At 34.9% G+C, this 27,929-nt stretch overlaps 2 protein-coding genes across 2 annotated transcripts in view; one reads left to right on the top strand and one right to left on the bottom strand.

Annotated features, from left to right (window-relative positions):
• Nucleotides 1-6,240: 6,240 nt before the first annotated feature.
• Nucleotides 6,241-27,894, bottom strand: LOC138713274 (2-oxoglutarate and iron-dependent oxygenase domain-containing protein 3-like). Its single transcript, XM_069845239.1, has 6 exons — nt 27,514-27,894; nt 22,325-22,527; nt 19,281-19,515; nt 15,128-15,281; nt 12,817-12,943; nt 6,241-7,473 (listed from the first exon to the last, which is right to left on the bottom strand). The coding sequence occupies exons 1-6, from the start codon at nt 27,621-27,623 to the stop codon at nt 7,310-7,312; spliced, it is 993 nt and encodes a 330-aa protein (XP_069701340.1). The 5' UTR covers nt 27,624-27,894; the 3' UTR covers nt 6,241-7,309.
• COX6B (Cytochrome c oxidase subunit 6B) overlaps nt 27,439-27,929 on the top strand; it is a 28,361-nt gene continuing 27,870 nt past the window's right edge. Inside the window, exon 1 of the mRNA XM_069845240.1 lies at nt 27,439-27,460. Coding sequence (XP_069701341.1) covers nt 27,452-27,460 — 9 coding nt within the window. The 5' untranslated portion in view covers nt 27,439-27,451. The remainder of the gene's footprint in view (nt 27,461-27,929) is intronic.

Below are 27,929 nucleotides of genomic sequence, written 5' to 3'. Positions count from 1 at the left end.
AGGAACTAAAGTGTGCTCAAACAAATAATGAATTCTGGATAATTGTCCAGAGAGAGTGAATAACTACTGCATTCTTAAATAGAGGTACCTCCAGTTGTGGCTACATAAATAGAGAACTGAAGAGGAAGAAATCTTTAGACTAGATGAACACAGTGCAGAAACAGAAGATAATGTTGGGTAGATCTACTATAATTCTCATTCTAGGAAAATAGGTTACAGTTGACAATTTTAGTTGATATCTCAAGTATGTGAATCAAAGACTAATTTCCATAATAAAGAGCATGATGATATACAATCCCTTCCTAACTTCTGTCAGTTTGATGTAAGAAAACCACAGTTATCATTTAATTTATGAAAGAAAGGTTTACTGTTATTTTGCTATCTGCAAATTAGTGGTAGGGTATGATCTGAAGACGTGATTTTGTCGCTGTCATAGGTTTGTCTCTGATTCAGACTGTACAGCTGGCGCCAGCATTTTTGGCGTGTGTCCTAGATATATAGTGCCCAGTTTGTGAGCATGTTGCTAGTGCAGCTGAGAATGGTACCACTTCCTATACACTTTACATCAGCCATTTGCCAAACACAGTTTTCAGACTGACTGATGCAAATGTAAAACACTCGAACTTAACGTTTCTATTATTTTTTCACATGCCAAAAACGGTGACGTGGACTGTCACTACAGTTCCAAAATCACAACTCTGAGAAATCGTCATCTCTGCTCAATATGCGAAGGCAATTGTTGTATGTACAGTATGTAACAGGTTCAGAGTTCAGACAATTGCAAGCCAAAAGATTACCTCGAATGACAACATTATTGGAATCTAATTATTTTTCGTCCCACTCTGAAGGTTAGCATCGGCAAATCTTTGATACTGAAGCTATGCACTCCAATTACTATATATATATATATATATTCTTCCACAAATGAGTCACTAAATCATTCATAAACATTCTTGGGCCAATATACACGCCCACACAGAGCTGACACAGCACAGAAGAGCGTGTTTTGTTTTCAGTATACTCGCCATGCTGATCACTATTGTTGATATAAGACATGGCACAGGTATATAAACTCAATTTTCAAAAGAGCGATAAACATAAACAACTGCCAGTTTGTGATGAGAAACATTGGTATTCCTCGTGGTTTATTCGGAGATAAGTACATGGCAGTGAAATTGAGGTCTACAATGACTTGAAATCTACAGACAGGAAACGGAGCCCCACAATCGTCAAGAATCATTGGAACACATTGTGACAGAATCATTATTTTCTATCACAGTGATTTTTTCGGAGCTGTGGTGACAAAACACTGTCATACCCCAACTGCAAATCCTGTGACTCTTAACTGGTTGTACTCTTGGATAGAAGGTAAAGGCAGAGACATACGATCAAAATAATTTAAATTTAAATGACAAAAATTAACGGGACTGAAAAAAAAATGTCAGAAAAAGTCTTTAGAGGGTAATTGGAAGCTGTGATGGAACACTTTATGATCTAAGCAACATATTCTACAAACGAAAATATGAGTTCCTACAGAATAAGACATCTCTATGGATGCTATCATTTTTGTGTGGAAGTGGCTACACTCTTCTTTCCAAATGAGGACAGGCTATACCCCAAGACCTTGTATATGTGCGAGACATTTGTTCATAATTACAAGAATTTCAGTCTTGTGATCACTTCTGGTATCATTATGGTTAGATCTGAAATATAAACTATGCAGTTCTACCAAATATTATAGAATACCGGATAGCTAGCAGTTCTGTGCGTGAATGATGCTGGTGCTGCTACCTAGGTGACTGGTATGGTGAAACCCGCAAAACAAACTGTATTCCATTGCAATGTAGGTAGATTGTTGCTGGGCTAGTAAATAGTTTTATTAATTAGTCCTATGTTAAAATGTCAGATTGTATATGTGCTGTTTATAACTGCTACAATTACAGCATTACAAACTGCTTCAAATCATACTTTTGATTTCCAAGGGATCATAAAACGTGAGTCAACAAAATTCTTTAGTAGGCCTAATGCCTTCGTCTCTGTGTTGATAGGACAATAAAAATGAGCTTTTTTATTTAGGCCTAATAAATGAATAGAAGTTAAAATGTATTGAAAATTTTAAGGTTTTAGCAAATTAAGTTTTATTGTTGTCCACATGCCTTTACTAATTAGTACAAGCATCAGATTACTACCAATTTTATCTTTGCAGTTGTCAGCAATGAGTATATAAAGTGTTATTGTAAATTCATTCTTAGTATCAGAATTAATTTTTCTCACTAAAACAAAGAAAAAATACGCAACAATTAATTACGGAAAATAACATGAAGCATGCAATATTTCTAATAATATGCAGCTTTGATATAAAATAATGTTACATTAAATACTATTCAACATTTCTTAAGTGTCTTGTATATTATTTCACATTTGTACCTCACGTTTTAAACAATAGTCCGATTCCTGCTATGTTAATATTTGTATTTGTGAATGTAATTCCACGCCACTCCGCTAGATGTCAGGTCCACAATATTTTGTACTCATGTCAATGCTGCTAGTATACAGCTGTGTGGTATTACAGTATTATAGTAAGATATTTGGTTCTACCTAGATACAAAGATTAATGATCAGACAACAGGAAACAAAATTGAAAATATAGCTGAGTTTTGATAACAATCTCGCTTTACACTTCTTTTCTGTATTTGAGCACATTTCCTCAAGAAATAGTGATTGAAGACAAAGGAAAAATGATGCAACTCCTGTCTATCCACTAGACAATTTCTATATTATAAGATTAATCATTGTCAGTGAGGCACAGATTTGAATTTTTAAACACATAATTCATATTGAGCCATAAGCCCTCGGCAGTAACTTATCTTTTGAAACAAGTACCACAACAGCAAGAACCAAAATATTTTAGTACCCAGTTTTTTAAACCTGACATGGAAGACAAAGATGACAGGAGAAAGAAAAAACAGAAACTGATTTTAGAGTTTTCTAATTTAGCTGTTAATTCAAAATTACGATTTTATGGTACAGCATTTTCTTTTATCCACAGACCCTTCAATTATACAAAGTAATTATATATTGTTCTCATATCTTCATCAGGAATTGGCTGGGATTTACACAAAACAGCATTGAGCAACTTGTATTCGATTGTTTTATTTGTAACAATTAGTGGAATGCAACATTATTAGAGATGAGATATCCTGGAGACAATTATTGTATCTCTCAACATCAATTTGTGATCCAAGAAACAGCACTGTAGACAGAATATGGTGGAGATTATAAATAGTCGCAAAAAGTTTAATATATATCTTGATTACACAACTTTTAACATTGTATCACTTCGGAAAACGTATTATATGTGTTTCTCGTGTTAAATTTTACATTACCTTGTTAACACGTTTCAGCCTGTTATTGGCTATCTTCAGAACTGGTTGTTGCTGCTGGTCTTGGCGTGTTTTGTTTGTTTTTCCTGTGGGGGTGTGTTTGTGTAGTGTAATGTGGAGTCAAAGAGTGTGTGTGTTCTGAAATTGCGTTGAGAATTTAATTTGGATGTGTTTTCGTGTGTTTATATTTCTTATTGTTCTAGAGTGTTTAGTTTCTGGTTTTTGGTTGAATGTGTAGAATTTCCATGTCTGTATTGATGTCTCTGTAAGTGTGGTTAGCATCTGTGATGTGTTCTGCATAATATGTGGAAGTGCCATACCAAAACTACAAAACACTTCCATATATGCAGAACACATCACAAATGCTAACCACATTACACTACACAAACACACCCACATAAACATAAACAAAAGGCGCCAAGACCAGTAAAAAATCAGTTCTGAAGATGGCCGATAACAGGCTGAAACATGTTAACGAGGTAGTGTAAAATTTAACACGAGAAAGACATATAATATGTTTTCCGAAAAGTTTAATTTTATTGAAAGATTTTTATTAATATTATTTCTCACATTTCAAATAATCAAATTTGAGTTTCACTAAGAAACTGTTAATTTGTACATTGCAAAATTCGTTATGTTTCATAATATTTCGCTCACATTTTTGGAAGCAAAATTACATGAACAGAGAAAAAGATAAATATCAACTTATACTGTGGTTAAAAACAAAGAAAATTTTGTGACAGAATTTACAATAAATTTGTCCTATCTTTTTTACCTTACTCCTGTTTGCTGCGTCATTATACTTTGACAGATTATAATGTGAACAGAGGAACTTTTGCAGAAGAGGATATGAAACTGGTAAAATTTTATGGAATCTATAGGGATGGTCATCAATCTAAAAATAATCATTTAAATCAAACATACTGATCTCGTTTAGAATATTAAACTATTGCAAACGTTGCTTCTCTTATACCAGGACTATTTACGAAATTCATAGATTACAAATTAATTTAAGCAAACTTTTAACTATAGAAGGAAAAGAAATAAAGAGTCATGGAACTTTCACAAAATAATGAGAAAATAAACATAAACTCTTATATTAGGACGGAATATATGGGAATTAATGGTTGAAAATTATTCTTAAATTATTACTAGTGTAGGGTTACCAGACGTCCTAGTTTTTAATGCGTCCGGAGACGTCTGGGGGGGGAGGGATTTTCTAAATTGCCGAGGTACCTATTGAAATTGCATTTATAAAATGCACTCACATCCAAGAATCGTTATAATCTTAACTAGGATAAAGATTGTACTTTTTTCTTACGGATGAAGAAGTTGGTGTCACTAAATGACCGAAATGTTTACAATGCTCTCTGGTATCTCGCGAGTTTAAAATATCAAAATGAATGATTGATTTCTGGGATCTCGCTGTGTGACGCTGTTCCTTTGTTTTGTAGATGATGTGGCATGTGGTAGAGAACACTTATTCATTATAGCTGACATTGATACATGTTAAAGGTAAGCGAGTAATTATTTTTATTTTTTATAATTACAAATTTAATTTCGACAATTTGACATATATGCGAATTACTAACTAAACTGTAAATTTTATTCATATTTAGATTTCAAGATGCCAAAGCGAAAATGTAGTTTCGCTAATGAACTGAAAACTAAATACCCCAGCTTCATGTTACATCTTTGAGGACAGAAATGGGAAGTTAGTTGCATTGTTTGCAGTTCTAACCTTTAATAATAATAATAATAATAATAATAATAATAATAATAATAATAATAATAATAATAATAATAATTACAGACCCTGTGGACAAAAAAAAAAAAGAAACCATCTCTCAGTTGATTCCATTAGGAATATATTTGTGCAGTATAATTGTCAGAATATTAAATTTAAAGATTTTCATAAGTATCTTCAAAGAAATGCAAAATTAATTGAAATAACAGGCAAGTCAGAAAAGTACAGCAACAATTAAATATTAAATCTACTGTATATTATTCTTATTGTTGCCACAGAATGTTTTATAACTATTATTATACGTGAACGGTATGTCAATAATATTAAATAGTTTTATTATACAATATTACAATTTTTATTATTTGATCTTGGTGTCCTAGTTTTCAGACTCAGATGTCCTCTGTTCCAGATATTCCATCTGGTAACCCTATACTAGTGCTGTTAAAACGAAACATCAGGGACCATCCCTAATTAAAGAACAATGAAAGGCTCTTCCCCAGGAATAGCATAATCAATGTACAGTATGAAGATGACCACTTTGCGCCAGAGGTTAATAATGTGTGAAAAACTTTCTTGATATGATATTCAATCTCTTGATGGTCAGATGAAACATTTGGAGCAATAAACACTGTCAAACTGGTCACTATCACCATTGCTTCTTAATAGTTTACTCTTTCTATCATTGGGAAATAAACACAACTCAAGCATAATAATTATTTGTGGCTATCATTTAAGGGGTTAGGTACAGCTTACAGCAGTAAAATTTTCGAAATATTCAACATTTTTTCCCTCTATTATTGTATCTTGTACAATAATGGAGATTAGTATGTGTAAAACACTGTCGTTCTGCTATACGATAAAAATATTTTTACAATTAAAAATAGTTAGTTCCCCCCCCCCCAAATTAAAAATGGTGGCAGTTCACTGTGCAGTGATGAAGCGTTTCCCTCATAACTCAAAACCTATCCAACATTCTGTGATTAAATTGTTTGTGTGTATTTATGCATGTCATATCTACAATATGATGCAAAATCATTTCTCTACCTTTGATAGATTGTCTGATAAAAAATAAAGGTCAAATATCAGTATTTTCTTCTAACAAAAAATAAAAAAATATATATATTATTTTATTAAGGAATGTAGTTGAAAGAGCATGATATTGTAAACATGAGTTTCAGCAATAAAATAAAAGAGAGAGAACATGAAAAAGTTAACAAGTTTATGAGTTATGAGGGAAACGCTTCATCACTGCATAGTGAACTGCCACCGTTTTGAATTTGAAAATATTTTTTTTCATATAGCACATACCAATTTTCATTGTACAAGGTACAGTAATGGAGGAAAAAAACGTCGAATATTTCCAAAATTTTACTGCTGTAAGCTGTACCTAACTCCTTAAATAAAGATTAGTGACCAATTTTGTTGGAACCATTTATAATATTACAAAACATTTGATTCATGTTCTCTTTGACATGGTGCAACATAAAACGCTTTCACGTCAGTACACACTTACATACACTTCATGGTTGATGCTTAGAACATAATTTTAACCAAACTGGATGAGAATTGTAGAAGTCGGTGCATCAGTTACTATTCATGTGTATTGTTAACTTTATAGAACTGTCTTTATAAAACAAAAAAATCCTGGTAAGGTAAAAATTTATTCCATTATAATAAAACATGTAGATTGGAAAATTATAAAGCCCTCATATTAAAATTACAATTTCAGGTACTGGTATTCAACACATGAACAATAATTTAGAGAAACAGATATATTAAGGCGAATAATTTTTCGTTGCCTTGTAAAAATTTATTGAATTGCAGTGTTGATTTTGTAGTGCAAACATATATAACTTTGTACAAATTATACAATACTTAAGATAAAACTGATAACATATCACAGAATTAAGCTGCAGCATACTACAAATAATGTATTAAATCTTGAGGTTGACATGAATTTTAAACATATTTCAGCATTATAGTTTTCTGAAGACAAAATATTACACCACCAGGATCTTTTATTTATAATTAGTCTTTTTCGTTTAACAATATGACAGTTCAACAGTAATAAAACATCTGTTAACTATCAACTTGATGTTATTTTGAGCTGGTCACTTTTTATGTTTACGCTCATTTGTTTTAAGTTATAATTTCCCAGTTAGGAACTAAATCTTATTAGCTATTGTTTCTGTTCCCGTAATGGAGCAGGTGGAAGTGTTGGATCATCTATGGCATACTTCTGATCACATGTAAATGATACAGTCAGGGCATATCGCGTTCCTGCTGTCACTCTTTCCACGTAGTGCAGGTTCTCCGAGCCAGATGTGAACATTGATACTCGCCCTGTCAAAAAGTTGTAAAACAGAAAAATTTCAGTGTTACATAGTACTAGACTCAAATTAAATCTCAGAATTTGAAAACTGTCCCCAAATTATTCAATAAATTACTACTGCTATTACCACATCCACTATCATCACTGCTACTTCCATGACCACCACCACATCCACTATCACCACTGCTACTACTGCCATCACCACTTCAACTACTACTATTACTACTACTGCTGTCATCACCATCATTTCTACTATTACTACTACTTATACTACTATCACCACGTCTACTACTACTACTACTACTACTACTACTACTACATCAAAATCTACATCTAAATCAACTACATGAATGGAATACATCAAATTTGATGACACTCAATTTAAGCAAAGGTAACTACCAAATATTTTCACTCTGTAAAAAAGAAAGAGAATTCAATATCCAATACAATGGCCAACACCTTCCTAGGACTTATGAATCCAAATATCTTGGAGTTATTTTCGATAGTAAGTTAACATGGAGCAACCATTTGAAATACATTTCTAAAAAAGCTCGTAAAAGATTCTCCCTTCTAAAAAGACTAGCAGGAAAGAAATGGGGATGCTCTAGGAATACTTTGAACACTACATACAAAATGTTTATACAGCCAGTGCTGACATACTGCGGAGAAATTTTGATTACTTCACCTTTCATAAACGACATAGAATATGTTCAAAACCAAGCTCTCAGACTCATTACTGGTGGAATCAAAACAACTCCAATAGATTCTATGAGATTCCTCACTAACATTAACAGCATCAAGATGACAATAGAAGAAAAAGCACTGATTCAATATGAAAAACTTATCAGATTACTAGGAAACAATTGGCATTCATACAGTCCTCTCTGTAGATTGAAAACTCAAAAAAGTTTCATATCCATTGTTCAAGAATTAAAACAGAAAATCAATATCCCGAATTTAAAAGAAAACTTACAAATTAAACCAAACCCTTTAACTCTATTAAATATAGAACATAATCTAAATTTAACAGAAGAAATACTGAAATCAGAAGTAAACACTGAAATACTGAAACAATTGTCTTCAGAGACAATTAATATTAGGTACCCTCCACAAAACTGGCTTAATTTATACACCGATGGATCCTTGATCTCCAGAGAACAAGGTGCCGGTGCAGGTGTTACGTGCTGTCTCTTCTCACTTTATAGATCTCTTGGATATGGAACAACAAGTTTTGATGGTGAAATCATTGCAATAAGGGAAAGTCTCAGGAATCTTCTATGCCACATCAATAAATTTAGGAATGCAGTTATATTGTCAGACTCCAAAGCAGCTATTCTATCAATAGTCTCTAAACACACACCTTCATCTCAAACAGCAGAAATAACTAAAATGCTCTCTCAATTAATATCACTCAATAAAAGAATTGTATTCAATGGATACCATCCCATTGTGGAATCCTGGGAAATGAGAATGCGGATGCTTTAGCAAAGAAGGGCAGCACTGCTACTTACAGACCTGTTACTAAATCTAAGTATTACTCTGTGAAAAGATTTATTAAATCTACATACTTAGACTTCAACAAACAAAATTTGATAACACAATCCCAAGGGAAAAAATGGAACTCTCTGCATCAAAATCCACAGTTAATTCCCGATTTACCACGAAAATCGTCTGTAGCTGCATTTAGATTGGCAACAGGCCATGATTGTTTGGCCAAACACCTGCATAGAATTGGAATATATCAGTCCCCTAACTGTCCATTGTGCAACTCAAACCAAGAAATGGATTCAGAACATCTCAAAATCTGTGCTTCAGTGGCTGGACATGATAATATCTTTGAAAAATATTGGAGTGCAAGAGGTCAAATGACTTCATTGTCAAATGCCTGGCATTAGAAAACAACTACTACTACTACTACTACTACTACTACTACTACTACTACTAATACTAATACTACCACCATCATAATTTTTACTACTACTACTACTACTACTACTACTACTACTATTACTACTACTACTACAGTAGAATTCCTCGTATCCAGCAATTGTGGGACAAAGCCAGTGCCGGATAACTGATTTTGTCAGATAATTGGAAAAATACGTTTATAGGTTATATAAAGACATGCTGTATTGCACAAACTTTTTTTTCCATGTTGAAATGTAGTAATTTTCATAGAGATATTTTTAAAAATAAAGTTTTGAAATATGTATGTTTATTTTAGTACTGAATACGGTAATGTACATTCATCAGTTCAAAATTATTGGGATAAATTTCAAAACACGGATGCCACCCTTCCCCTCTGCCCCCACCACACCTACCTTGCATCAAGCTACCTCTCTCGCGTTCTCACACCTCATCTCGCTCCACACAACACATGCGCCATCTTGCTTGACACCACGAGATTTTAATATCACAGTGAGATTTCAGCATGATGGTAGCACGATGATGCAAAGTGTAGCATATAATCCGTGTTCCGAAATTTTCCCAATTATTGTAATGCATAATAGCGTATAAAATACTAAATGTTTTCGTAACCTTATGACAATTTTAAATGGTGGTCATGTGACATGAAGAGCAGTGTAGCCAACGTTGCAACTATGAAGTAGTGCTCGATGATTTGAGCATAAGAACATTTGGGGAATCCATTGTGCAACAGCAGCTCTTAGTGGTAATAGCCATGATACTATCACTCGAATGAAACTTTTATGCGCTGTAGGAGCAGAGAATTTCATACTTTCCTATTTAGGCTCATCCAACACCACTTCGACCCTTTGAAACGGGCAAGCCAAATGATAAATTTAAAGATATCGTCTCTGCACATTTTTGCAAGGCCCAAGTGATAGCTTACCAATGGTACCCAATCTATTCCAAGGACATAATGGGGTTTTCTGTCTATATTTTCACACGTGAACAATGTAACGAGTAAACACAATATGCAGCATGTGCAATCCACGAAAACCACGTACATCTTTGGCTGACTCTTTCCTTTCGAATGAATGACTACTTTTTTTTTTTTTTTATTTTTTATTTATTTATTTTTTTTTTATTTTTTTGGCGTAGCCAAAAGTGCCATTGTTTTGGTATTGCCGTTTATTTGGGTGCCGGATATGAGGGAATGACTACTTTTTTTTTTTGGCCTAGCCAAAAGTGCCGTTGTTTTGGTATTGCCGGTTATTTGGGTGCCGGATATGAGGGAATGACTACTCTTTTTTTTGGCCTAGCCAAAAGTGCTGTTGTTTTGGTATTGCCGGTTATTTGGGTGCCAGATATGAGGGATTTTACTGTACCACCACCAATTCTACTGCTACTACTACTACTACTACTACTACTACTACTACTACTACTACTACTACTACCACTATCACCACTTCTACTGCTATTACTACTACCACTATCACCACTTCTACTGATACTACTACTACCACTATCACCACTTCTACAACTACTACTACTACTACTACTACTACTACTACTACTACTACTACTACTACCACCACTATCACCACTTCTACTGCTACTACTACTCATATCCTACTACTACTAGTGCTCTGTTTCTTTTAGTTTAAGTTGCATTACAAAATATAACAAATTTAGCAGAAAGTCATTTAAAAACTCAATTATTCTTAATTCACATACAAATACATAAATACACAATACTTTGGTTTGACAATATCACATTGATATTCTGTTTATTGCATCAGAGTTATCGGACAGTTTCAGAGTCAGTTGTGGCACTTGCTGAAACCATACACTTTTATGGAAGACTTTGATGGAGGAAACAAACTTTTGCTATGTTCATTGTTGATGTTACAACGTCTATTCCAACTGACGTAATACTTTGCTCATGTGTATTTTGGTAATATTAACATACATGCAGTCAACGCCTGTGGAGTAACGGTTAGCACGTTTAGCCGCGAAACCAGGTGGCCCGGGTTTGATTCCTGGTCAGGACAAGTTACCTGGTTGAGGTTTTTTCTGGGGTTTTCACTCAACCCAATATGAACAAATGCTGGGTAACTTACATTGTTGGACCCTGGACTCATTTCACCAGCATTATCACCTTCATCTCACTGAGACGCTAAATAACCAAAGCTGTTGATAAAGCGTCGTAAAATAACCTACTAAAATAAAAAAAAATATATACATGCATTAGAGTGCTATCTTTCAGAGTAGGGAAGTTGTTAAAAGTGCGAATGTTATTAAGTTGTCATCAGTACTAGCGCCTGGAAAATGTTTGAAGATGGATGTCAATTTGTTTTCATTCGTCCATGTCTATAATGTGGATGACTTCGCTTTTCTTCCCTATTGTCATGCCCACTGAAGTTTCTGCTTAGGTGTTTTCTTATCTATCAAATGACTCAGCATAATGCTCCAATCTGATATGACTGCATTACACCACTACATAATTCAGTTCTCTGGAACCTATTATTTTATTATGTTAATAAAATTAAGCAACAAAGTTGTTATTAATTAAAACCCAACAGTATAATATTGTATAACATTATAACTACAGTGAAACCTCTCATTTACGGACATCGAAGGGACATAACAATCTGTCCGCATCTGGGAGGTGTCCTTTATTGGGAGGGAGGCTCCCCAATCTCACAGTAAATTTGTAATATGCATTTTGTATCCTTTCACGTTTTAAATGAAATGTATTACTGTAGTTTAATTCTAAATATAGTATACTATAGTAAATTCTTTGCAACTTTGAACTACAGTAGATAAGACTGAAAAAGGAAAATACAGTACTGTGCCATGCAATTTTATTCTAGGTTTACAGTTAAGCAGTATTATAATTTACAATTTTCAACTTAACCTTTATGTTCAGGTGCCATGCCTCTCGAAACAGTACAACTGATTGAAGTGAAGAAAAAAATCCTACTAACTCTATCATGTGTTGAATACAATTTCACGATCGCGGAAACGTTGGACCCATCAGACAGGTTAAATTTTGTGACTTGTTTATCCACTCGCTTCCAGCTAAGAAGGGGTAGCCGGCTGGGCTAGTGGTAGCCTACAAGACCCTTATTGTCTTCTTTCATGTTAAGAAATTTCTGTAGAGTTCTCAAAATTAATTTTCCATTTTTGTAACACATTAGGTCTTGAAATCCAAGTTCTGTCTGCAGTCAGGAGGTAAAGCAAGCTTTATGACTGTGAAACAATTGTCCGTGTCCGTGTCTGAGAGTGTCCGTAAACGAGAGTTATATTTATCATTATTTCTATATTATTTCAGTTGGGACATAAAAATCTGTCTGTATATGAGGAGTGTCCGTATCTTAGGGGTGTCTGTAAGGAGAGGTTTCACTGTATTATAATACTTCAATGAAAAGAGAACTTTTAAAACATACCTTTCCTTGGTTCCACAGTCCTATTAGTGTTATCACCATCAATAAAGACAAATCTTCCACCTTGGAAGTCACGTCCATAATCCGCGAGGTAAAGTAGAGAAGTATAATGGAATGACTCATAAGTTTCCTGAAATTAACGAAATTTATTTAAACATAAAGTTTATTTCAAACTGAAGAAAACACACAGAAAATTTTGTTCCCCCAAATCAGATAGCTGACCTCCATTTAATCTGTTAGTTATTTCAGACATAATTATATTTACAGGGCTTTATTTATACATTTTGTCTGCTAATGCTGTGTTTTATGTCTCGGCTACTAAGTGTGCCACAGCCAGATACCCTCGTACTTTAACTCCACTTCCTCTCCTTTTGCCTGACGATTCATGCCTGAGTTTGTTCCCGACAGCAGTATACATTTGTTTGCGAAGATGTTAAGTGGTTGACTCTTCTTCTTCTTCTTTCTTGGTGCTGCAGCTCATTGTGAACCTTGGCCTCTTCCACGATTTTCTGCCAGTTGTCTCGATCTTGCGAAATTGCTTTCCAATTCCTATATCCCATCTTACATATGTCTTCCTCAACTCCATCTAACCATCTTATTCTTGGTCGTCCACGGCTTCTTTGGCCCCCAGGATTTCCATTTAATATCCTTTTAGAATTTTCTACGTCACTCATCCGTGCCACATGCCCAGCCCACCTTAATCTTGCTGCTTTTACTATTCTTCTTCTACGTCACTTCCTCTCCTTTTGCCTGACGATTCATGCCTGAGCTTGTTCCCGACAGCAGTATACATTTGTTTGCGAAGGTGTTAAGTGGTTGACTCTTCTTCTTCTTCTTTCTTCGCGCTACAGTTCATTGTGAACCTTGGCCTCTTCCACGATTTCCCGCCAGTTGTTTCGATCCTGCGAAATTGCTTTCCAATTCCTATATCCCAGCTTACGTATGTCTTCTTCAACTCCATCCAACCATCTTATTCTTGGTCGTCCACGGTTTCTTTGGCCCCCAGGATTTCCATTTAATATCCTTTTAGAATTTTCTACGTCACTCATCCGTGCCACATGCCCAGCCCACCCTAATCTTGCTGCTTTTACTATTCTTCTAATAGGCGGATCTTTATAGATGGAATACAACTCATTATTATATTGCCTCTGCCATCTTCCTCTCTCGAATACTGGGCCAATTATTTTATGGAGTATCTTCCTCTCAAAGGCATCCAAATTTCCAGCATCCTTTTTTGTTAGGGACCACGTCTTGGCAGCATATGCTAGTACAGGTCTTATAAGTGTTGTGGTACGAGATAAAATTCTTGAACAAAGTAATTTTCTTAAGGCGAAGTAAGCTCTATTGGCAGCCATTAACCTCTGCTTTATTTCATATGAAATATCATTAGAATGAGTAACTGTTAATCCCAGGTATTTAAATTCATCCACTCTCTCGAAGTCATAACTGCCTATTGTTTTTGAGGATGGCATATTCTTGAGGTTTGCCTTTCCACAAGCCATGTATTTAGTTTTCGATTGATTAATGGTCAATCCCATATTCCTTCCTGCCTTTTCTATATTAAGTGGTTGACTCTAGAGCAACACATTTTTCTGTGTGTAAACGTTGTTTTAAATATGAAATATGAGCTGATTGTGCACATGCGAAATTTATTAGGCATTGCCTGATCAATTTCCTCCTTCCAGAACTGCAGTTCGCGAAATCATCCAAAAAATTTGAAGCTACTGGTTCAGTCAAAAAAAGGCGGGGGGGGGGGGGGGGGAGCAAAACAGTTTTAACAGAGAAAAAATTAGACGAGATTTAACAGAGGAAAAACTAAACTAAATTGGCGCAGATTTTGAATGTATACCAACAAAATCACGAAGTTTACAAAACGAATCCTCAGATATTGGAAAAACTAAAGGAAAAACGTCAGAAATGAAATCAGAAACATCACAGATAGCGAACTTAATCATATCAATCCGAATGTATTTTCCCGATATGTCTGTTTAGCCTAAAGAGGGCGACATTTCCAGCATCTTTTTATAAGGTAAGATTTTATACAAATTTTTGGAAGCAGAGTTGAAGTACGGGCACTGCCAGCTGCAGCCGAGATGTAAAAACATCACATGAGCAGACAAAGTTTATAAATAAAGCTCTGTATAAGTGCAAGTTTGAGTGAGAGAAGGATGGAAGGAGAAACTGACATCACAAGAAGAAGGAAAAGAGAGCTCCAAGTAGTTCTTCACTAATTCAGAAAACAGAAATGTCTTCTAATTTATCTGAGTCAGTACGAAGAAGCTTGGTAATGAATAGTTATTAAAATGGAATTAACCTTATCAACATGAGGGTGCCAGTATTCATCATGCACGGTTAGTGCTGGGGCTGCATTAAGGCGAGAGAAAAACGTAGGATGTGTCAGGTGTAATCTGTGAGGCTGCACTCCAAAATGATGGGCAACAGCATTCTGGATCTTCGTTTTCACTACCCTGGCACACATCAATGCAACATCATAACTATTTCTCAATAAACACACAGACAAAACAATAAGTTACACAATCGTTTCAGATTTACACTTTATTTCGACGTCGCAAAATAACAAGAACATAAACTCACTATGCCAACATGAACAGAAATATGTTATGGTTTATTTAATGACGCTCGCAACTACCAAGGTTATATCAGCATCGCCGGTGTGCCAGAATTTTGTTCCACAGAATTTCTTTTACATGCCAGTAAATCTACTGACATCTCGGTAGCGAAGTCGGTATAATGCTGGCCTTCTGTGCTCGAGGTTGCGAGTTCGATCCCGGCAACAGGCTCATGTCAGTAGATTTACTGACATGTAAAAGAACTTCTGCAGAACAAAATTCCGGCACACGGGCGATGCTGATATAACCTCTGCAGTTGCGAGCGTTGTTAAATAAACCATAATTTAAAATTTTCTACTGACATGAGCCTGTCGCATTTAAGCACACTTAAATGCCATTGATCTGGCCCGGGATCGAACCCGCAACCTTGGGCATAGAAGGCCACCGCTATACCAACTGCACCAACCAGGCCGAGTACACATTAACAGAAGCTCTCATAAAATATTTCTACAAATCACTTGCACTAAGTTTTCTGACGACAGCTGGCAATGGCTAAATAATACTGAGACCCATAATTTTAAATATAAAGTCTCTGTTAAAGATAATCTTCTTTTCAAATCTACAGATAGAACGAACAATGATGACTATTTAAGGGAGGGTTGGGGTGTTGAAGTGGTTATGGAAATAATTAAATATGCTTGTTCAATTTTTGCTTGCCTGAATTGCACTCTATGTGTTAGAAGTCTGCACGGGCCGAAAATTCTTAGGCCTGGCCCAGCCTGGTCTGAGCTGAACCAGAACCGAAACTCGAGATTAGTTTATAATTATCAACCCAAGCCCGACCCAAAACCTGAAGACTAGCCGATAAAGCAGAGGTCAAAGTTCACAGAAGTCAGGAACAGCTGTGAGAGAAATCACTCCAGTAGAAGCATGAGAAAAAGTAATCTCCCAATCTCCCAGGTAAAATAAATATACAGTGCTCTGTGTCTAAGACAGAGTAGAGATGAAACAAATGCTGTTACGATATTTCGTTGAAGTCGAACTAAACAATAACTTACGATACCGGTAGTCTACTGTTCTGGATGGGTACCAGATGAACATCTAATCGTGCATGCATTAAAATCTTCGTATTATTTTTAATTCAATTTATGATTCGTAAAAAAAATTCGTTTCTTTAAGGCCCAAATTCGACAAGCATAAGTGAATTTCAATCCAAGCCCGTACATACCTCTAATATGTGTTGGTAATACTAGAGCATACTCAGCGACTGTTACAAGTGTCCACTTGTAATACCGCATCCACAAGTTGAGTTATTTAATAGATATGAACTATCTATTGATTTCTTTGGAAGTGAGGTTTTTAGTTCACTTGGCAGATATGAATGGAATGTTACTTCAAATAATAAAGGAAAACACATGTTCTCACTATACATTATTTGATATTATAAAATTCCAGTGTTTCTATTTAGTATTGTGGCTTTCATAACTGAGCCTCTTCATGATCAAATGTCACAATCTGCTACTGAAGATGAAGCGAAGTTCATAGTTTTGAAGTTCTTTTTTATTCTCCAGTTTGAAATATTGTGCTGACTGTCTTCATATTACATTTGTAAGATTTTTTAAGTCATCAAGACTGTATGTATAATATTGAGTACATCATGCCAGAAGGACATATCAACATAATATTCTACGCTATTGACATATTTGTAATGAAACCCATTTTTATTTGAAAACAAATGTTTGAGAATTACAATGGACACGAGAAACAAAGAAAATACCTTGTTGAGTAGACAAGGAAAGGAAAACTCAATCCATCTTTATACAGTTCTACTGTAAACTTGCAGTTTTGTCGGTACACCTTTCTGGCATGAAGCCTCGATATACAGGAATACAGGAAAATGGCAATAAATTTGCGCGTTACCTTAATTTTTTCATCTTCGCTATACTTAATTACTTTCTATTAAAAGAAAGTTGTTCATCTAATTTTCATAAATTGAACATTAAAATCTTTCATACACACTTACACAAACATACCAATGTATCACACATATGTAATTTTTTTAGCTAATAAGAGTGTAAAATAAATTTGAGATACAGCCCAAATTAACATGCCTTACTAATAAATTCTTGTCATTTTTTTTTTTTTAATATCTTATGTCCAGTCTTTGTGTTGATATATTTGCCACGGCAAATGTATGGGGAACATTCATTCTTCCAGTATGTATCTACCATTTATTTTGATAAGTTTCAATACCTTTAACTGTACTTGTCAAATTTTATTTTCTGCTTTTAAATTTGTCTCTTAATGTAACCATGACAGAGTCCTAAAAAATATCATTTCATATGTTTCGATTCTTTTTTTACAAGGAAAAATTGAGAATTTAAACATGAAAGACCAAAACTAAGATTAATCTTGCAGTGTAGGCTTTCACGGCCGGAGTCTATAGATCTAGATTCATTTTCCGGGCTGAGAGGCCATGGTCTATTGGTTGGTTTTATACCAGACGTTTCGTCTGCAACTGCGGCAGACATCTTCAGTGGAGTGATCAGTTGCCTCAGGTACGTCGAGAAGAGTCTTGCGACCTCGGATACCACTCCACTGAAGATGTCTGCCGCAGTTGCAGACGAAACGTCTGGTATAAAACCAACCAATAGACCACGGCCTCTCAGCCCGGAAAATGAATCTAGATCTAAAACTATGATTGTTCGATAGATAGGGGTGTGATTTTATGGTGATTATTTTACCCTGATTTCGGTGATTAAAATGGTTTAATTGCGGTGAATATTTCATAAAAAACGAGCAATTTCGCAGCCTAAAGAAACTTAAAAATAATAAAATAACATGTTTTAAAATTATCATTGAAACAAGCCCTTTGAAACTAGCAGAAAATTGTTTGTATCATTAATTAAATTCATAATTCTATTTCATTCTACTATGAATGGGTGATGGCACTGCCTTCTTGATCTCACAAAGACAGCTGCTGCAGGAAAGAGAAATTACCGTTGTTTACTTGCACTGCTCCCTTAAACTATCATTGCTAGATGTTACACGCATGTAATGCTGAATGATTAAATACTGTATGTAGAAATGTTCATGCATATTTTATAATGAAAATTTTCACGTTTTATTTGAAAGAAGGAGTCCCTTTTCATGCGAATTCTCTGTAAAACCTGTTTTTTTGTTGAAAATATCCTGTTTATGAAGTAATTTCGTGAATTTATATCAATTTCGCGTATGAATTTAACTTAATTTTGAACTTTCATTAGGGGATTTGCATTGTCAATGCATAAAATTAAATTTTTAACACATTTTGTATATATCGATGGCACCAAAAAATCACATCGCTATCGATAGACTAGAGAATGATATTGAGAAGATGAAATGACGAAGAATTGTGAAGGCCACGTTCACTAAAAACTGTACAGTGAAATAAAGCAAGTTAGAGGGAAAGAAACTTACCAATTTTACAACACTTTTTACTTGAAATAAAGTCTGGATGTCTTTAACAGACCTTTTTGAATGTAAGAAGGAAGTAAAAATTCTCACTGCAATGATCCAGCTAGATCTCTTTATGGCTCTTTACCGAGAACACAATGGTTTGATGCCATGAATGAAGTGTCTACAAGATAGATTTTCGCAAAATATGTCGACTTCCCATAGCATTCTAGATCCATTACTGTAGGTTAGGAGGATTAATCAGGAAAGAACTACTTCTTACCACTCCATTCAATTTTGTTTAGGTGTAACATCCAAAGCAAACGAAACAAGGACAAATGTTAGATGTTTCATGTTGAGGATAACGTGATGCAGGAACATGGGGATGGGAGACTTGTTTCTTACCATGAGGCGGAGAGAGGACGCCACATCAACACTCACTCTGTCAATAGGCTCGCTCACTTGTAAAATGTGAAGTCAGTCTTCTTGAACACATCCTTAGCACTGGGGAGGTGGTAGATGTTCACAAAATTCTTCCCCTGAGAGAGAGCACCAGAGTGCAAATCCAGTATGGTCGCTCCTCCTTGTGAGCCACCCAGAGTCATGCCTCTTTTGGCGATTCCCAACAATGCATCTGCCTCGCTTGCTGACACCAATTTATCTGACACTACACGACCACAGCGTTGAGGTACACATCCTGCCAAAAGTTAAATTCAGATCTTCAGCTCTATTATACCGTAAAACAAATTCTTAATCTACAGGAAAATAAGGTTCTTACTGTCAAATCCTCTTGTGAAAGATACTGGATAGTAAGAATAAAGCTTAAGTACTTTCTCAAGGTTTATACTTATGAGTATGAGCACTTCCTGTGATTATATACTCATAACCACTAGAACATATTCATATTCGTAAGAATAAAGACATTCTACCTAACGTGAATATATACTCATCTCTACAGCCTTCTTGATCGTTTAAAAGTTAGTATGTACTCGTGTTACCTATCCTCTTTGACCACATTGCACCATGATGCTCAGTTTTTTTGACAGACTTTCGCATGCTATCCGCATGCTGTAGGGGTTTGTTTTTTGCTTTTTTTTTTGTAAATTTTGATAATGGATAAATAAATAAATGGATAAATAAATGAATGAATTAATGAATCAATAAATAAATAAATTAATTAAATAAGTAAATAAATGAATAAATAAATAAACAAACATGAGAGAGAGAGTAATCTGATAAGTGACGTTAATAAAACAGGAAACAAGAAAATAGTACTGGGAAATCGACATTACAGGATGTTGGATAGAGATTACAATCCATTTCTAGAATTCCAGTTATGCTAATTCTATTTTTTATTATGGAGAGTTATATATATATAGTTTAAAGGTACAAGTAATTGCATTTTGCAATTCAAATTTTACAAAATAAACTGTAATTGTTAATTATATTTAACAATACAATCTAACCTCATAATTTGATAGCCATCATATTTTATAGGTTATGTTTTTTACGTATAACAAATACATGTTCAACCTTTTTCACATTCACTTTTGTGAAGCGTTAAAGACTTCTGAAGTTCATGTCCTTTTCTATATTTTTCCATGAGGCACTACATCGTTCATAAATTCTGCCTTTTTTTTATTTAACTTTAAGCTGAACACAAATCAACAAATATTCACAATTGAGCCTGCTACAAACCATACTCAGAATAACATGAGAACGAACTTATAAATATGAGAATATACTAGCTTTTATTCTTATCAAGCATGAGTATATATTCTGTACAAGATGGACACTTGAGTATATTCTACTATGCTTCCATGTTATGAGTATGTAATCAAAAATGAGTAGGTACTCAAATGTTTTTATTCTTACTAACAAGAGTATATATTAAAAAAAGTCTAGTATATACTATATACTCATTTTTATTCTTACCACGGACTGATAAGGTGATAATTATTCACAAATCAGTTCACAATTAAAACTGCGGCCCTTCTTCCGAATCATCATCATCATCATCATCATCATCATCTGCACTTATAAGTAGTTAAGGTAGTGAACTCTGTTCTGATTTGCAGCAATTGGCACTGGTCAACAAAATTAAACATAAGCTATTTTTTGTATTAAAAAATAACGAATGGGTGATTCTTATAGCATTTTTTGTGCTGATTCCAAATCTGTTTTCAAAAATTTTCTATCACCCAAGGTTTTTGAGTAATTATATGTAATGTAATTCAAACTTTTAGTGTTAATACCTTGTAACATTTTACCTAAAATCATGTTTACTTATCTAAAATGTGTATGAACTAGATTTTAGACTATACTTGGCTTGAGAAACATCTCTTTTGAGTGTCCAGCAGTAGTCTGACAGAATATTTGAATTCCATTTTTCCTGGTAGCACCTTTCCTTTTCAGAAAAATCCTGAAGAAAACACTCCCCACGTTCATCGCTCACTACCCGAAGGTTTTGAGGAAAGAAAAAATAGAGAATCCAAGAAGTTAATTTGAGAGACATGACCCCATCATGTTATAGTTCTGAATCAGCTTGCTGACAAGTTCTCTGTAATCTTCTGATCTGTGGTTCCTAGAAAGTGCGAGTAACAGTCTGTTGAATGATCCTTAGGCTCCCGGCATATCATTGGAATCGGAAAAGGCATATGACGGGATCCTTTCAGCCAATAGAATTATGTGGAGCACAATAGATTTCAGGGGCCCAGTTCCTGTTCTCCTCTATTTTTCAATAAAATAACACTCGTAAGCTCTTTTAACTAGTAAAAATTCACCTGTGTGCTTTCAAAGGTAACTAACCACAAATGTAACAAAAATTGTTTATGTGATTTACACAGTATTTCGAGATATGTTTCAGTTTATAAGATATTTTTACCGTAATTAAAATTAAGGCAAATAAAACATAGGTTATGAAACTTGTTGTTTCATGTAAGTTCCAACTCAACTGAGAGTTAATACTAACTTTTACAATCTAATGAGGAATAAAATTCGTTTTTATGAATTCTGACTTCACAGGCAACAATTAAATTATCTAAAGTTATAGATCAATTGTTAAAGCAATAAAATGAAATATTTTCTTTACATTAGTATGTTAAGGACTGTATACCTATAGCAATAAAAATAAACCGATATGGTGGGTGGTAGAAAATTCTGACTTCATTTTTGGAATCAGCAGATGAAATTACATAAGAAACAGCAGAAATTTTACATTTAACAAAATCATTGTTGACCAGTGTTGATTGCTTCCTGGGTGTGTCAAGATTTATTTTACTTTTAGGTTTATGCTTTAAAATTAATTTACAATAACAATTTTGAGAAAAATATAAATATATCAGATGTGCAGTAGCAAGGGAGACTAGACCAGATCTGTGAATTTCTATAGTGAACTGAAATATAGGAATCTCACAGTTGCTACCAATACCTGAGTAGCTATTCAGATAAATCACCATGCAAGCAAACAGCATTTTAAAATAGCCTATAGGATTAAATTAACAAACCAGAAAATGTTTCGAGCTCATTCTTGTAGTCCTCCGAACAACTAATGTCCTGTGCTCGATGATGAACTACTTCTTTTTGCCTGGCAAGTGCAACTTCTCGGCCATTCTTCGTGCCAAAGTATACTACTGTCAGGACCCCCAAAATCAAGATGCCACGGGTAAACACTCGCTGGTAAGGGAATGTTGGCATAGGGCCATACTTGCTGCAATAAAAACACAACATACAGCTGGTTTTAAAATACACACGCACAGTAGTAGTAGTCGTGGTGGTGGTAATAATAATAATAATAATAATAATAATATAGGGGGTACATGTTAGCATCCTGGTTGCAGTTAGGGTATTGCCTGCAAGCCAGGAAATCGTGAGTTTGATTCCTGATGGAGTTATTTTCTACATTAATCTAACTTTTAACTTTTATTATATTCCATTTTGTTATATTCTTCCTTACGTTTTTCATATTAACCATTTGTACTAAATGAGTTGCTTTTAATATATTTCAATGTATTTTACTTTTTTTTTTTCCTATTATGGTATTATTTTCATGTTGTTTAGTGTCGATTTATTATGCTATTATCATTATTTTTTTGTAATATGTTAGTATTCTGTTCTTTAACTTTTTGTTCAATTTTTCACTGATTGTATACTTTGTGATCTGGTAGAGTGTAAGAGAAGGCCCTATGGCCTTAACTCTTCCAGTATAAATAAAGAATTACTATTATTATTAATATTTTCGACCACACTGGCCCTGGGGTGCACTCAGCCTCTAACAGAAATGAGTACTATGGATATTTCCTTGAGGGTAAGAGATGCAGAGACATAGGTCAACTCTTACTTACTTATTTACAAATGGCTTTTAAGGAACCTGCTGCCCTCACATAAGCCTGCCATCGGTTCCTATTCTGTGCAAGATTAATCCACTCTCTATCATCATATCCCACTTCCCTCAAATCCATTTTAATATTATCCTCCCATCTACGTCTCGGCCTCCCCAAAGGTCTTTTTCCCTCCGGCCTCCCAACTAACACCATATGCATTTCTGGATTCGCCCATACGTGCTACATGCCCTGCGCATCTCAAACGTCTGGATTTAATGTTCCTAATTACGTCAGGTGAAGAATACAATGAGTGCAGTTCTGCGTTTTGTAACTTTCTCCATTCTCCTGTAACTTCATCCCTCTTAGCCCCAAATATTTTCCTAAGCACCTTCATAGGTCAACTCTACTGCTATTAATGCCGAATGTATGTAAAAATGGAAGCCTTACCTCCCAATATCTGAGTGCTGTTAACCACTGCTATAAAAGATTTCTTGACGTTTATTTAAACTCCCTAATTGCACTTTGTTCAAAGAAAGTAGCCTATTGCTATGCTGCAGAAAACACATTTCAAGATTTTGATGGCAATCCACGTTTTAGTGACAGTATAGGCCTACTTTTATTCTGTGTTTTAAGAATAGTGGGGGGTAGGGGAAGAAGCGATCATATTTTATGATAAATAAGACATCTGATTAATTTTGAGGGAAAAATCATTCCGGGGCCGGGTATCGAACCCGGGACCTTTGGTTAAACGTACCAACACTCTACCAACTGAGCTACCCGGGAACTCTACCTGACACCGATTCAACTTTTCCCTCTATATCCAAATTATTCAAATCAACTTTACAGGGAGTTACACCTGAAAGCTTGATTTGCATAATACACATCACTGTTCGTTAACAGAAAACCACAATTTAAGTCACACAGAGTTAGTGTGCACTCAATGTTGGTTGCTTGACGGTTGTCAGCCCACTTTGAGGTCTGTGGATGTAGAGGGAAAAGTTGGATTGGTGCCGGGTAGAGTTCCCGGGTAGCTCAGTTGGTAGAGCATTGGTACGTTTAACCGGGTTCGATACCCGGCCCCGGAACAATTTCTCCCTCAAAATTATTCAAATTAACTTTACAGGGAGTTACACCTGAAAGCTTGATTTGCAAGACATCTGATGTTAAGAAGCAAAAAATGTTTTAAGCATCTAAAATGAAATTCCTTCGTGTTTGTGATATTTTGTGTGCTGACAAGATAATTGATTTTGAGATTGTAAATTTGTTACGATAAACAATTAAGTACTGGAATCGAATCCACAGATGGAAGCCTAACATCACAGCTACAATCGAGTAGTGAACAGTTTAAACTTTGTTCTATTACTATGGATGAAAGCACTGACATAAGCGATATTGCTCAGTCATTAATATTTATGAGATGTTAAATACTAGTTGTGGGGTGTGATTTCAAGACCTGTGATTTGATCACTGTGACGGGTTTGTCGCTGGTTCTGACTGTGACTATAGTTCCAAAATCACAGCTCCAAGAAATCGCCATCTCTGACCAATATGTGACTCATAGTGATGGCGACTGATGTACGTATATGTAATAGCTCCATAGTCCAGACAACTGCAAGTCAGGAGATTAACTTGAAGGACAACATAATTGGGATCTAATTAATTTTCGTCCCATTCAAAGGTTAACCTCGGCAACTCTTTGATACTCGAGGCTACAATGCACTCTATTCTATCAAGAATGATTCACTCGATCATTCGTAAACATTCTTGGACAAATACACGCACTCACACATCGTGATAACGCAGCACAGAGCGTGTATGTTTATACTCGCAGAACTAATTAGTCTTCTTGATAAGACGTGATACTCATATATCAATTCGTAGAAAAGCGATGAATATAAATATCTGTCGGCCAAAATCATCCGTAAGCAAAGCACACTGTGACACCCCATCTCTATTGAAAACTCTTCTATTACCAGTAGGCCTACTGAAGAAGTGACTTGAATGTGATTAAAGGGAATAACAGCAGGATTAGATATTTTTCGTGAATTTCAGCAACTTTGAAAGCACTCATTACCAATATATTTAATATTATGGCCAGAGCTTTAAAAATTTTATGGTGGTTCACCAGTAAGTCAAAAATTTCTAGTCAGCATAGTCGAACTACAGAAGCACAATAAAGAGATCAGAATTTTTTTTCACTCATCACAGACGAGCAGATGAGTGCTTTTTTCAGGCTCTGTTTATGATATGTGAAGTACCAAATATGATAGGAAAGAAATATGGGTTTGTTTATGGTATTTAACCAAGAATAGTCTGAAAGCTAGGAGATAATGGGGCAGAGTGCCAGTTTCTTTCCCACAAGAATGACACCATTAATTTTATTGTAATAGGTCTTGGGAAATAGCATCCATTACCTATAAATATACTGTACAAAGCATTTAATAACCAACAGTCGTTTAAAAATCCCAAATGTCATTCAAATGTTCTGCTATGATTCTCTGGTACGAAACACCGCTAGTAGCGACGGAATTGGCGTTACACGGGAACCAGTTGATAGCTGCATTTTATGTGGGGAAAATTTCACTTTGCGGTTACCTCACTGCCAACAATTTACCTAAGATATCTACTAAAAGGAACAGATTTGTCTGTGTTTGTTGAATGCGCATCATCATGTTTACGAAAAGACACTTTTCAGTGCGAATAATTTAATTTGTGTGCGAAAGGGAATTTTTGGGGGGAAGAGGGGAAGGTAACCGTATTCTGAAATTTGAGGGCGTATTTAAATTACAGTAAAAGAGCTCTTAATTATATAATAATAAAAAAAAAAAGAAACGCACACTTAACACGGGTGAAAGCGCATAAAAAAGAAGGCATCTGGTTACGCTCATTTTTTAGACAATTACATTAATTTATTTTATACTCGAAGCTGATACGCCAATTTTATTTGATACAAAATTGTCAAACATAATTAGGTCTATGTAATGTAAGCTCCACGGAATGTAAGCCTACAGGCAATTTCAATAGTACTCTTATGGTGAAGTTCAGAATGCGTTACATAACAATGCACTCCCCATATACCACATAAGAGAGGCTTACTTGAGACCTGTAGCGCTGCAGTAAGCATGCCACCTGTGCAATGTATTTATTATAAACAGTTTATTTGTACACAAGTTCACGAAAGGAAATATAAATTATCTCTGCCAAAATACTCTTAATTGGATTATAAAAATAGTTGTAAATTTCATCTTCAGTGGACATGAATATAATTTCTACAGCAGGGGTTCTCAACCTTTCTTAAGATTATGAGCACCGCCCACTTATTAACACTAAATGAGCTAGCACCATGAAATCGAATAGGATTAATATATGAATATACAATTAAGATAAATAAATAAGTAAATACATAAATAAATACATTTTTAAAACACTCACAAGGGGAATATCCTTGAACTTTAATGTTACTCAGAATTTTAGTGATGTCCAAGAATAAGTCGTTTATAGCTACATGTAAACAGTCGTGCACATATGATCAGTTAATCGCGATTATTTGTGCTTGAAGTTATTTCATAAGTGCGAAAGTTCTTCGCATAGGTAGGTCGTCCCGAACATAGACATTTGAAACACTTCGCAGTATTTGGAACTTAATGTCTCTTCTGCTCCCCGGAAGTTATTCATGTCCCTTTTTATAACAAATACAGTACTATTTCAGCGCTAAGGAGGACTGGAGATCTATCAGTTCAGGTTCCTCAAAGGCAGCCATATAATTCTCTTGATTAATCTTGATTTTTCTGATTAAGTCCACACTGGATTGAAAGGGGGGCTAAATCTGGGGAAAATTTCAGTATACGGATTCCTCACTGACAATTATATCTTAAAATACTAAAAATAGCAGATGTCTGCGTTTGTCAAATGCGCATCATCATGCTTACGAAAAGGCACTTTTCAGTGCCAATAATTTATTTTGTATGCACAAGGTTGAAATTTTGAAGTAAGAGGGAAAGGAAGGAATCCGTGTTCTGAAAGTTATCCCAACAAAGTTTGAATTGAAAAAAGGACCTCAGGAGCGTTCGTGCTCGCAAGCACATTTTTAGTGACATTACGAAAGCACCAAATGTCATTGAAAGAGCACTATGGTGCTCGCGGGCACCAGGTTGAGAACGCCTGTTCTTCGGTATGATTACCGTCATATTATAGGAGGACATATAGGCCTAGTGCAGTTTAGCCGGTAAGGAGGTACGGATTATCATGCAGGGGAAATATCATTAATTTCTATCGAGAAATGGAGAAAAGTGCACGGTTGTTACACTAAAGATGATGCCGGTAGGTATAGCAGTAATGTATTACGATTAACCTAATAAAAATTAGAATTTTACCTCTTCGTATCTTTTATATCATCTTCTTTCTCTTGTGATTTTGTTTTCGTCAGTTTTGATCTTTCTTTAGTTGCATCTTTCCTTTTTGTGTGTTTATTTTCAGATTCCATTAGGTATAGAGGAATTATTTATATAATATATAATAAATGTATCTTATTCATATACAAATCTTCGACACACAGCTGTTATATTCACAGCTGTTTGAAACACCTATGCGTGATATTCGTCACCAGTACAGCCAATCTCTCCAATACGTATTCTTTCGCATTCTAAAAATTGTACTTCTTTCTTCAGGTAAAAGTAATTAGATTCGTGATGAAAGTATAACTGAATAACAATGTGGATATTCAAATATATCAAGGGTCTTCCTAGAGTTATTTGTAACGAATATATTTTGTATGAAACAGTTGGTCATG

Source organism: Periplaneta americana, chromosome 14 (genome assembly GCF_040183065.1).
Source record: "Periplaneta americana isolate PAMFEO1 chromosome 14, P.americana_PAMFEO1_priV1, whole genome shotgun sequence".
In the NCBI taxonomy this organism is placed as follows: Eukaryota; Metazoa; Arthropoda; class Insecta; order Blattodea; family Blattidae; genus Periplaneta; species Periplaneta americana.
This window is presented reverse-complemented; position numbering and strand designations above follow the sequence as displayed.